This window comes from Ciona robusta, chromosome 1 (genome assembly GCF_009617815.1).
Source record: "Ciona robusta chromosome 1, ASM961781v2".
Lineage (NCBI taxonomy): Eukaryota > Metazoa > Chordata > Ascidiacea > Phlebobranchia > Cionidae > Ciona > Ciona robusta.
In genome coordinates, this window is record NC_143235.1 from 832,304 (window position 1) to 844,386 (window position 12,083).

Consider the following 12,083-nt stretch of genomic DNA (forward strand, 5'->3'; position numbering starts at 1 on the left):
AACGTTTTGGTGGAAAATGGCCTAATTGCCCTAACTACTTAAGAAGAAAATGCAGAAGTTATTTAATACTTTCAACTCTTAGCAAAGTGTTTAGTTTTAGGTCAGAAGCGTTTAAAACCACTTCATGGTAGAAGTGCATACATTGCAGTTTTTACTTTAAACATCCACCAGCACAAAACGCACATTTAAACATGTTATACAGCACCAGTGGCGCACCCAGGGGGGTTTAGGGTGCCGCGACCCCCCCTATAATAAACCAAAGAAAAAATTAATTAAAAAAAATATATATATAATTATATATAATATTATATATATTTTTGAAAAATTTGTCGATTAACCCCCCCCCTCCCTTATATTTTTTTCTGGTTGCGCCACTGTAGACCACGCTATTTGATCAACATAAAAAACACATCGCTATTTCTTCACGGGTGGACGAGCTTGAGCTTATTGGGTTAACAGATTTGTTGACATGGAAGGCAAAGTTAAAGAGTACATATGTGCCCCTCGTATTTCTTGTGTTGAAATTTTTCCACTCATGTTATAAAAGGTTGCACATAAGCTTACAAACATTGTCACGTTCTGTCTGCATTAATGAAATGCAGATACGGCTTCACTTATTGGGACTAAACAATATAACATATAAAGAATACTTAAAAGTATATAGATGACCATAACATTACAATGGTCCTATGAAAAACTTGCACTGGTGAAGAATCTCCTGGTACATTACATATTAGGTTAGTGGAAAGTTCTTTGGTTTTTAATATATTAATATTTGATAGGATTTTTTAAAACAACTGAAAAGTTTGTAAACTGAATTTTGCATTAAAATTTAATCAAATTAGCAGGAAAATAGGTTTAAAATATATCACTAGTATGTAAAGTAATAACGTATAAGCCTATACTGCAGCATAAAAAACAAACAAACATAATTATAAGTGACTATTAAACTTGTGACCCAACACCCATGTTCTTAATTTTATCAAAATTTTCTTTATAAAAACAGTCTATAGAATCGAGCTGAGGTTTTCTTAGCCAAACGTGCGGTCGTTGCGATTTTAATTTGTTAATAGCTTCAGTCGGTGTCCAGTTATACGCTGTCATTAAATAACACACTGCAACAGTTGCGCTGCGTGTTCTGCCCGCTTTACAGTGGACGTATACGCTTTCAGAACGTGCACGATGCTCTAGAATGAAATCAACACCTTTTTTAAGGTCCACTTGTGAAGGCGCAGCTATTAGATCTACTGTAGTTAGCTTAAGTTGTGTGACACCACTCTCTTTCCATTCTTCTGGCGTGTTTACAAATCTTTTGAGTTCATAATCTTCATTCATTGTAACAACTCCTTTTACACCTTCATTTTCTACGAGAGTTTTTGTCATGGAACGAAACGGCAAAGCGCCAACCAATACAGTGCCATCAATTCGTGTATACCACGCTCGAGAAGTCACTTTTTCCAACAAAACGTTGTACACTAATGTAGGATAAAACGATAACTTCGGCAAGTACTGCCACATTTTGTAAATGGACTTTCGCCAGACAGCATGCGGACTTGTACAAATTACATAAAATCCTAGAACACGTACCTACCTAAACACCACGACTATTAACGTAACACACTGTTCAAAGGTTTGTTTACATAGGGATTATGACGTCATCGATCGTCACGCTTCAATAAAAGCGCGCGGCTGGTGGTAAATAAAATACCCTAAGATAAGAAACTACAAATTGGGCCTGATCTTTACCAAAATTCGTGTAATATAACTTGGTAAAAATTGCCTTTATGTGTGTAGTCTGCACGTGCATTAGATTTTTTCGCTTTTTTACAATTATTGGGGTGTTTTATAAAACTTTCACGTAACAAAATGGAAGGATGACAATATATTTGTATTTACAGAATATTGCGAGGGTTTACAAGTGCAATTAGGTTAATGAATTGAAATTAAAGATGCGAAGGTAAGTAGGTGTAAAGCATTTAGGAAATACGAAAATATGTAGACTAAAAAACGTTTACAGAATATGCTACACCCAAAATTTTAAAAAGTGCTTTTAAAACAATTGTATATATCAAAGAGATTAAAGGTTTTAATCTCTTTGGTATATATAACATGTAATATCGACAAGAGTCTATAAATCAACAAATTTAACAAATTTTACGACGTAAGTTTGATGTAGGGTTACTTGAAGACCTATCATATATGTTATAATATACTGCAGTTAGCACAATCGTAAAAATACATTTTTTTGCAATGTTATGTTATAGTAAGGTGGGGAAAGATGGGACACCTATTTGTTCTATTTCTCGTCATATTTGGCAGTAAACAAAGAACATTCAAATTATTATAAAACCGTATCCCAACGACTCCCGTATAGACCGTTGTTAATTGTTTAAAACACGATCAGGATGTTTGAATATTATGTGCTAAAGGTGTCCCATCTTTCCCCTATCTTACTATATCTCGTTGGTAATGATTGTAATGTAATGAAGTAAAGCTTTCGCTGAAGTGTCATATGTGTAGGTCGACGTCCGCGATCTTTCCGCTTCTTACAGCCGAATTCTGAACGAGCTGCAAATTTGAATGAATGATTAAATGAATGCAACTAATTTATTCTCACGTGGCCGAAAAACGTCGGTGGTTATAACACGGAAGTTTTGTTTCATACACTTCATGTCGTTGTAAAAACATGAGATCTATCCCAAAGTGAAGTATTTGGATGTTTGCACAGCTTTTGTAATACACACTTCACCAAGCGTTTGAGAGCTATAAGTCTTAAGACAATTCCTTGCGTTGTCTGGGCATCTTATGCAATCACATATACAGCAGTGTTCAAAGTACAGTATAGTTGGAAAATAAGACATGTTGGGAAAATGGGACATGTTTTCACTTTTACAAGATCCCCGTTTGGTACAAAGAATATTTACAAGATTATATAACCATATTCTCACGAGTCACGACTCTAAAAGATCGTTGTTAATTGTTTAAACACGATCAGAAAATATGTAAGTTAGATGTTAACGGTTTCCCATCTTACCCCACAGTATGTAGGCTACTCTATATCAAGTAGTGAATGTCTGAACTAAAATTAAAACTCAAACATTTTAAAATTTGGGACATTTCCTCAGGGTTTACCCATTACACTAACAATTAGTAGCTTAGTACACCTACCTCATGAAGTCTGGTGACTTGGACAACACGTGTTCGAATTCAGCTGGACCTAACATGTCGTCTTGGTCCAAGTCAGCTTCCAACATCACCTACACAACCAACATTTGGGAGAATATTAAACTAGTCGTGAGTTTGTGAAACAGGTATTTAGAAGTTAAAGGACTTACATGCAAAATTTTACTAAACTTTTGGTTTAAAACGAAAATTGCTTTAAAACGATTATTTTTACTAAAAAAGAGCTAGTTGCCCGAAAACGTTAATAAAATAAAAACCGCTCTAAATAATGTGGTTTTTGACACAAATATTTGTGAATCATTAGCCAGTGAGGATCGAGAGCTAAAAAGAAATCTAAATAACTGTTTCAAAACCAAAATTGCTTCTATAGAATATTTTTAACTAAAAAAACGGTTGCACGTTTTATAAGATTCACCAAAACGTAAATAACAATACTAAGGTATCTTATTCCAGCACAAACGTTTCAAAACGATAACCGACAAATAATTAGTTTTTTTTTAAAACAAAAAATCATTCTTTCCACCCAAATAATCATTACCGCTTGTACAAGACTTTCATTCAAACCGTCATCTCCCATTCCGTCTCTCTTCTTTGTTATATGTTTAATAATTTCAAGAACGTCTTCCTTGTCTACGTACCCATTCTGGTTGCAATCTAAAATAAATAAAAAACGTTGCAATTTCTGTACACACTAGAGATTGCTTATTTGTAATTTGGGTTATAATATACAGTAGGATGGGGGAAGATGGGACATCTTTTCATTCTATTTTCTCGTACATTTTGGTAGTAAGCAAAGAACATTCAAAGCATTATAAAACCTTGCCCTCGCGACTTTCATAGACCGTTGTTAATTGTTTAAAACACGACCAGGATATTTATATATTTTGTGCTAAAGGTGTCCCATCTTTTCCCACCCCACTATATGGTGGACTTAATTAACACACAACGCTCTTCTAGAGTTGCGGGACTATACGGTAATTCTGTAAATATTCTTCGTTTACCAACAAATAAGACGAGAAAATAAAATAAAACTGGCTCCCATTTTACCCCACCCTGCTATATCAATTTCCTCGTTTAAAACTATACCGCGTGCTTATACATATACTATATTATATTAGGCATACCGAAAATCTGAAAAGCGTATTTTGCTTTCAATGAGAAAGGGGCCTGGTCTGACAATGCATTCATCATGTCTAAGAAATCATCAAAGTTAAGCGAGTCTTCAGCGTCGTCGTCATCGGAGGTTGAAAACACAGCACAAAGCCGATGCAGGAACGGGTTATGCTGCGAAACAATTTAAATGATTATTTTTTTATATTTTAATTTTTATATATAGTAGGATGGGGGAAGATGGGACACCTTTTCACTCTATTTTCTCGACCTATTTGGTAGTAAACAAAGAACATTCAAAGAATTATAAAACTGTATCCTCACGACTCCCATAGACCGTTGGTAATTGTTTAAAACACGATCAGGATATTTGAATATTAAGTGCTAAAGCTGTCCCATTTTCCTCCACCTTACTATATCAATATTTTTTGGTCTATCTTTTCAAATAACATAACGAAGATCATGTTTTTAAGAACAAAGAGAATCGACAGTAAAACAACAGTTGTTAACACACGGTTTAATTTGGCTGTTGCAGTAAACATATAGTATGGTATCTGGAAAACACACTTAATGGCAATTGCTCCAACTCAGTGGTCACTAATCGGTTGTCAAAATTGTCAGCCATACAAAAAAACATTCATTCACAAAATTACATATGTGGTAACTCGTAAGCACGAGGTATATGACATCGAACACCCGTGTTATAACGACTGTCATTTTCCAGCCATGTGAGGGTAAACAAGTTACATACATGGCAACTCGTAAGCAGGCACGGGGTGTATAAAACAGATCACCAGTGTTATAACAACTGTCGTTTCCCGCCATGCGAAGATAAATAAGTTATATTTAAGCACACAGGCGAAAACTTTAGAACTTAATTCGAAAAGTACGCTATAAAACGATGTAAATTTCGGTTTAATATTAAACTGTCTTGTTAAACTTGTAAGTGGGAGTTACAGAGTGTTAACCTCACTATACAATCACATTGTGTTTGCTCGCCGACAAGCGGAAGATTTAATTATTAACTTTAACTACAATTCCGGGTACGCTGACCATAAAATAATATTATTACTTATTAGTAACACATAAACTAGAGAAGTGTCACTATTACAATAAACAGTGTCCGTATTAAAACGTTTTCCCTTTGGTTTAACGTGTAAATTTTACGTTTATAAAAACGTCATATATTTTGTCAACGTTCAGAGTTTGCAGTTTTATCGTGTAGTAGGGTGGGAAAATTGGGACACCTTTAGCACATAATACCCAAATATCCTGATCGTGTTTTAAACAAATAACAACAGTCTATGAAAGTCATGAAGATACGGTTTTAAAATTCTTTGAATGTTCTTTGTTTACTACCAAATGGGACAAGAAAATGGTATAAAAAGGTGTCCTATCTTCCCCCACTATTCTATACAAATAAGGGCATACCTTAAATTCGGGCAACTCCCGCAATTTTGCGCCTGGGATTCGGTTCTGTATATTTTCCCGAAGTCTTTGTTTGTCCAGTGACTCAAATTTTTTGAACAGTCTGAAAAAATATTGACGTATTAGGAAAATAATTTGGTTTAACAAACTCGTGTTATTTGCCGGACCATGTTTTGCAAACACTAGTTAATCATTAGGTGTGAATATCACAGTGTAGGCGTAAGGCCTATAATATAGTACAATCCAACTGCTAAGAAAATTTTACGAAAAATTGTCTTATATAGTGGGGTGGGGGAAGATGGGACACCTTTTAACTGTATTTTCTCGTCCCATTTATTAGTAAACAAAGAACATTTATTTATAATATTTATAAAACTATATCCGCACGACTCCCATAGACCGTTGTTAATTGTTTAAAACACGATCAGGATACTTGGATATTATTTGCTAAAGGTGTCCCATCTTCCCCCACCCCACTATATATAATTCGTTTCCGTAAAAAAATGTATTCCTTTTAAAATTGTTTTCAGACTTATATTAGCGGACATAGGGTACAGTAAAAATTAGATTTGTTTTCTTTATTTTTTATTGTCTCATTTATTATTATTCAAAGAAAACTAACAGAATATATAACTGTTTTTCACAACCCCTAAAGAGCGTTGTTAATTGTTAAAAATACAATCAGAAAATATGGGATTTAGGTGCTAACGGTATTCCATCTTACCCCACTATACTATATTCTACAATTTATGTTAGAAAACTGTTAAAATACAGCTGTGTAGTTTAACTGGACCCAAGCGACATAAAATATTCAAACCAATTGACCAAACAACTGTCACAATTATGTTACTAACAGCTTTAAAATGTATAGCAATAAATATATACTTACTCGTTTATTTCGCCTACAGTAAAATAGGTCAAGTCTGTATATTCACTGAGCTGTTCCTTGCTTAATCTGCTGTTCGTACTTCCCATATCTTAACGTTTATTCAAACATTAAACTCAATTTAGATCTGATAAAACAGTAGAACTATAAAAACATACACGTGATTGTTAATCGTTTATTCTATAGCATTCTACAGTGCGGTACGAAGTCCACGGAACACACTGCAATAACAGAGCTATAACAGATACTCCCTTGTCTGGCACAACTCAAAATAATAGGCTTATGTGTCAGCGGACAATAGATAGAAGTGAAATTCTAAACGCTGACAACCATATTCGTTTCTAGGCTCGGGATTTAACGCCACAGTGCGTATAGAACGCCTATGGATCAACAGAACATAACACAAGATCCGGGTTCGCTACATTAGAGCACACAGTTCTTCGAAAATACATGGACATACACAGTGACAAAGGATTCGTTACGTCACAGTTACTATAACTCGTGACGTACCAACGTTACTGAAGGGTCTGTCCGTACACTGGAACTCAAGGACTCGTTTAATTAAGGGTTTTTCAAACATTATACCACAGCCCTCGTTGTCCCGCAATGTTTGTTCAAACAAAACGTCATTTCGTTGACCTAATGCGTTTATGTTGAATTAAGCCAAACCGGGGCGATGTGGTTTATACAACGTGACACATAAAGCGCACATTTACAAGTCATGAAACGCCCGTGAAAACTTTGGAAATATTTTACAGGCTGCCACGAAACTTACTCAAACGACGAAAGTGGCGAAACTAAGAAACTTACGTTTTGAACTACATTTTCCGCTGAAACAGTAAAACAGGTCTTTTTCGATTAAAAACAACATCGAAACAAATCGCTGCGAAACGAACTTTTTTCGATTGCGTTTTGTGTCGTAACTCTTCAAAGTTGACCACTTGCCTTCTGTCGCGTTAATACGAACAAGTTCCATACGTCTTCTAGCTTAGCCGAACCTCACAAATTTAATGCAAGCAGGAATACCCAGTTTACTGAATGCTGATCTGACCTCGATTTCTGCGCTTTTTATATAAAAGAATACGAATGTCGAGGAAAATAAATCCTAAAATAAAAGTCGACCCGATTCACCATAAAAAGGTTTACAAGCTGATTTATTTTCGTTTTTATCCTAAATCTATATTCTACTTGTATTAAAATTCTGTCGTGCATAAAGGTTTACTATTTGTGAAAATATTAGTCGAAGCAAAAAGTTCAAAAAAACATATATAGTAGGGTGGGGGAAAATGGGACACCTTTAGCACATAATATCCAATTATCCTGATCGTGTTTTAAACAATTAACACCGGTCTATGGGAGTCGTGAGGATACGATTTTATAATTCTTTGAATGATCTTTGTTTACTGCCAAATGGGACGAGAAAATAGAATGAAAAGATGTCCCATCTTCTCCTACCCTACTATATAAAAAATATAGACAACAATTATTATTTCGACGTATTATACGTGCGATTATATTATAGATTCACATACACACACTTCTTCAAAAACAACCTATATTTCGATTTAGCATATATAAAACAATCGAAAAGGCAACAGCAGTTTTTGTTAACGCTTTTATATTCCATATATTCAGGCAACAACAGTTTTTGTTTTTTATATTCCATATATTCAGATAAATGCTTCTTTAAAATGAACCTATAGCAGATAAAATCGACTCAAACCTATATCTACGAATCGGGCACACAAGTTATCGATTAAGCTAAAATAATATTTGATGCAAAAGGCTTAGTTTCCCATTCAAATGTACATTATATTCACGTATTTATATTCATACAATTGAATGAATTGTATGTTTACATAGTTGACTATCCAAATGTATTGGCACATTATATTCACATATTGTATTCACAGAGCTACGTATATAGTACTGTGGGGTAAAATGGGACACTTTTACCACATAATATCCAAATATCTTGATTTTAAACAATTAACAACGGTCTATGGCAGTCGCGTGAAGATGCGGTTTTATGATTCTTTGAATTTTCTTTGCTTGCCACCACATGGGATAAGAAAATAAAATGAAAATGTGTCCCATCTTCCCCCACCCTACTTGTATTGGTTTCGAACTCGCAGTGCTACGAAGCATGACACCGAGACGTGACGAAGCGGTTTCGTAAACTTATCCTACAAAGTAAGGTCGGGAAGAAAGCGAAAACGCCCCCGAAAAATGACGTCAAAAACTCAGCATGCGTTGATAAAAGTATTCTAATGAATTTAACTCTTATTCTGCTGGAACTAATGTTGCCAGCTATTTTGACAGTACCTATATAAGCATGTGACTAAAATATATATGCAATGGTTACGTATCATATAATTTTGTTCAATTACGAAACATTTTCGTTTTATTTTTTTAGTTTTTTTTAGGTTATTTTTTTGTTCAATTACGAAATATATTCGTTTTATTTTTTTTAGCCGGTCCTATTTATTTTAAACTACCAATGTGCTTACCAATTACCATTTTCGCATTTTTTCGTCTTTTTACTTTGTAAATTTTTGAAGCATTTTTGTTTCATTTAGAGAGTTTTATTTATGCTAAGTTACGGTGGATTTACCAATTAGCATTTGCGCTTTCCTTTACTTTATTACATTGTAAAACCCCATTTGTTTTGCGTGATGACGTTAATTGCATAACTACACAAATTCCGTATTTTTGGAAATAAATCAGTTACTTATGGATTAAATACGTTGGCGGTCATTTGTACAAGGAAAACCCTACAATATATTTACACAGAAGTGACATACTTATCGGAAGTTATTACTTAGAACACATAAGACGGTGGTTTTACCAGTGAAGTTCCCAACTTGTTAAAAAGTTCCGCTGATGCGACAAAAGTAAATATAATTTAGTTCCCGATTCTTGGCGTATCCTCCGTGGGTGTAACATTCATAAAAAATGAAAAAAACAAGCAGTTTCATTGAGTCCGCCTATACGATAATTCCCGTGGTCTATTAATATTTTTTGAATGTAAGTCCCCACGATCCACTTAAGCAAAAAGAAGTAAAGATACCGAATAAAAAAACTTGGAGGGGAAATACCTCTCGGTTTAAAATTCCGATTTTCATTTTTTACAAAGAAACAAATTAAAAAGCTGAGCCCCAGAAAGTAATGATATACAAATTCAGTTCCTCACGTTTCGGGCAGAATCTTATATAATGGACGTTATTTAGAGAATGGCGTATCTAGATTTTAACAAGTTCTCAATACACTACTGGGCGTCGAACTTTATAGTGAAAAAGAATGAAAATCTTTCAAGTAAGCGAATGTGTGGTTTAGTATGGGGTTTTTTAAAGACGAGACCAGCGTTATATATTGTATAACAGTATAGTTTTTTTTTAAATTTTTGTTAAAGTATTTTGTATAGTAAGGTGGGGCAAGATGGAACATGTATTCATCATATTTTATCTTCCCATTTAGTAGTAAACAAAGAATATTTACAGAATCATATAACCGTGACTTTTATCGAGCGTTGTTAGATGATTAGGAAATATGGGATCTATGTGCTAACAGTATCCCATCTTGCCCCACAGTATTATATGTATACTCTCTAAATAAACTTTTTATAATACGTTATGTGTTAAAATAGCGTATATAGATCTATGGATTAGTCTACGAGGGCGAGATACTGCAGCAAGGCACTTCTATTTTATTCTATATGGGTGAAGTTCTACAAAACTTGTACATTTCCATTCGTAATCGTTGACCAACCAAACCATCCCCGCTCGGTACTTTCCCGTGGTTTCTAAACTTTACGCTTGAGTAGATTTCAACAATGGGCGATTTCCCCATTGCGTCTAAGATGTGGTGTAAGATAGAAACCAGTTTTATTTTATATTTCAGGCACAGTTACTTGTGATATTCCTATATGTTGGTGCAAGTCTAGCGAAGAATTTCTGCCATCGTCCACGCCGACTCAAGAAAATGTGGAAAACACAAACGAAAATGTTGTCGACCGACACAAGAGAGTAAGTATTTATGAATGCGTGAATGTAGCTTGCTTTATCCTTGCATGACGGGAAATGACAGTCTTTATAACACGAGTATTCTGTTTCATACACCTCGTGCTTGCTTACAAGTTACCACGTATGTAACTTATTTATCCTCACATGGCCAGAAAACGGTAGCTGTTATAAAACGGGTGTTCTGTTTCATACACCTCGGCCACTAACGAGTTACCAAGTATGTTACTTTGTGAGTGATTGTTTTTTGAGTATGTGCTACCACCAAACATGCTATAAATGCGCTTGGTTAAAATAAGCAGTGTATTACTTAATTTAACGTAACTTTTCGTTAATTTTTTTAGATTTTTCAATATGACTAGAAACGTAGTTAAATTAAATAGGTCGATTTTTAAAGTTTTAAGTTGGTTCTGCCTTGAATAAATACAAGAACCAATACTCTTAAGCATATAGGGAACTACAAGTTATCGAGTGTGGAAACTTTCAGTACTTTCCGTTACGACCTAATTATAAATGCACAGCTTCCGAAAGAAGACTGTAATACTAATATTACTTTTACTTAGCCCTTTGAAAACCCTTCGATAACTTTTATTTAACTCTTCGTAAACGATATTGAAAGATCATGTTATTAAAAGAACTAAGAGAAGGGAATTAACAGTAAAACAATAGTTGTTCAAACACGCTATGGGTAAAACGTGTGGAAAACATAGTAGGTTGGGGGAAGATGGGACACCATTTCATTCTGTTTTCACGTTCCATTTGGTGTTGCGCCCTATCAACTACGTGAAATCTCAACCTGATTTACATTCAATTTGTTCCATTTTTTCACAGTTTTCTGAAAATTCATAACTGTGCAGTTGAGCCTGCAATACCAAGCTGCGTCTTGGGCGTTTTGCCGAGACAAATACCACTCACGCTCAAATGCAACAATGTTAACGAACAGAGCAGTTTCACGACCGTTCTATGCTTGAAATGCAAGGGAATTTACACTAAGAAGTCAAGTGGACAAAACATGTTCAAAAAAATCAAACTTCGGAATAAAATTGGATACCATTGCCCACGGAACCTTACTAGTCGATCGCTGGAGACAAAAGACACCGTGAAGAACACTGGAGATCAACGAATCTATGAAGTGGTTTTACCGAAGATGTGTTATTGCGAAAAGAAGACATAAAACATTAACTTAAATACTGGTCTGTATTTTTGGTTTAGTGCTGCTATTGAAAACAACCCCCCAGTTTCGAATACGATTTTTTTTTTTATTTATACAATTTGTACATATAGTACTGTGGGGAAAACGGGACACTTTTAGCACATAATATTGAAACATCCTCATCGTGTTTTAAACAATTAACAACGGTCTATGAGAGTCGTCAAGAATAATTGTTCTTTGTTTATTACTAATTGGGAGGAGAAAATAGAAGGAAAAGGTGTCCCATCTTTCCCCACCCCACAAT

At 34.7% G+C, this 12,083-nt stretch overlaps 2 protein-coding genes and 1 long non-coding RNA gene across 4 annotated transcripts; 1 reads left to right on the forward strand and 2 right to left on the reverse strand.

Moving 5' to 3' along the window:
- Positions 1–34: 34 nt before the first annotated feature.
- On the reverse strand, positions 35–1,654 carry LOC149741118 (phosphatidylglycerophosphatase and protein-tyrosine phosphatase 1-like). The gene has a single exon (XM_089881046.1). It carries the CDS (start codon positions 1,516–1,518, stop codon positions 946–948), a length of 573 nt encoding a protein of 190 aa, XP_089737172.1. The 5' UTR covers positions 1,519–1,654; the 3' UTR covers positions 35–945.
- A 213-nt stretch (positions 1,655–1,867) lies between these two features.
- Positions 1,868–6,799, reverse strand: LOC149741119 (calcium and integrin-binding protein 1-like). The gene is made up of 6 exons (XM_089881034.1): positions 6,611–6,799; positions 5,725–5,824; positions 4,308–4,467; positions 3,722–3,837; positions 3,169–3,257; positions 1,868–2,568 (listed from the first exon to the last, which is right to left on the reverse strand). Exons 1-6 carry the CDS (start codon positions 6,694–6,696, stop codon positions 2,547–2,549), a joined length of 573 nt encoding a protein of 190 aa, XP_089737160.1. The 5' UTR covers positions 6,697–6,799; the 3' UTR covers positions 1,868–2,546.
- A 2,982-nt stretch (positions 6,800–9,781) lies between these two features.
- Positions 9,782–11,600, forward strand: LOC149741120 (uncharacterized). 2 transcript variants are annotated; one of them, XR_016386410.1, is made up of 3 exons: positions 9,782–9,922; positions 10,508–10,632; positions 11,458–11,600. It is a non-coding gene; the product is annotated as an uncharacterized LOC149741120 (long non-coding RNA). The 2 variants fall into 2 exon arrangements; XR_016386411.1 differs by having other exon boundaries at positions 9,784–9,922; positions 10,514–10,632.
- The last annotated feature ends 483 nt before the right edge of the window (positions 11,601–12,083 follow it).

Excerpts from the sequence above, each read along its gene's own strand:
- LOC149741118 (XM_089881046.1), bottom strand. The coding sequence starts at position 1,518 with ATGTGGCAGTACTTGCCGAAGTTATCGTTTTATCCTACATTAGTGTAC.
- LOC149741119 (XM_089881034.1), bottom strand. The coding sequence starts at position 6,696 with ATGGGAAGTACGAACAGCAGATTAAGCAAGGAACAGCTCAGTGAATAT. Across the intron at positions 3,838-4,307 it reads ATACGCTTTTCAGATTTTCG|ATTGCAACCAGAATGGGTAC; the intron begins GTATGCCTAATA and ends TATTTATTTTAG. Across the intron at positions 2,569-3,168 it reads AAGTCACCAGACTTCATGAG|CTCGTTCAGAATTCGGCTGT; the intron begins GTAGGTGTACTA and ends TCAAATTTGCAG.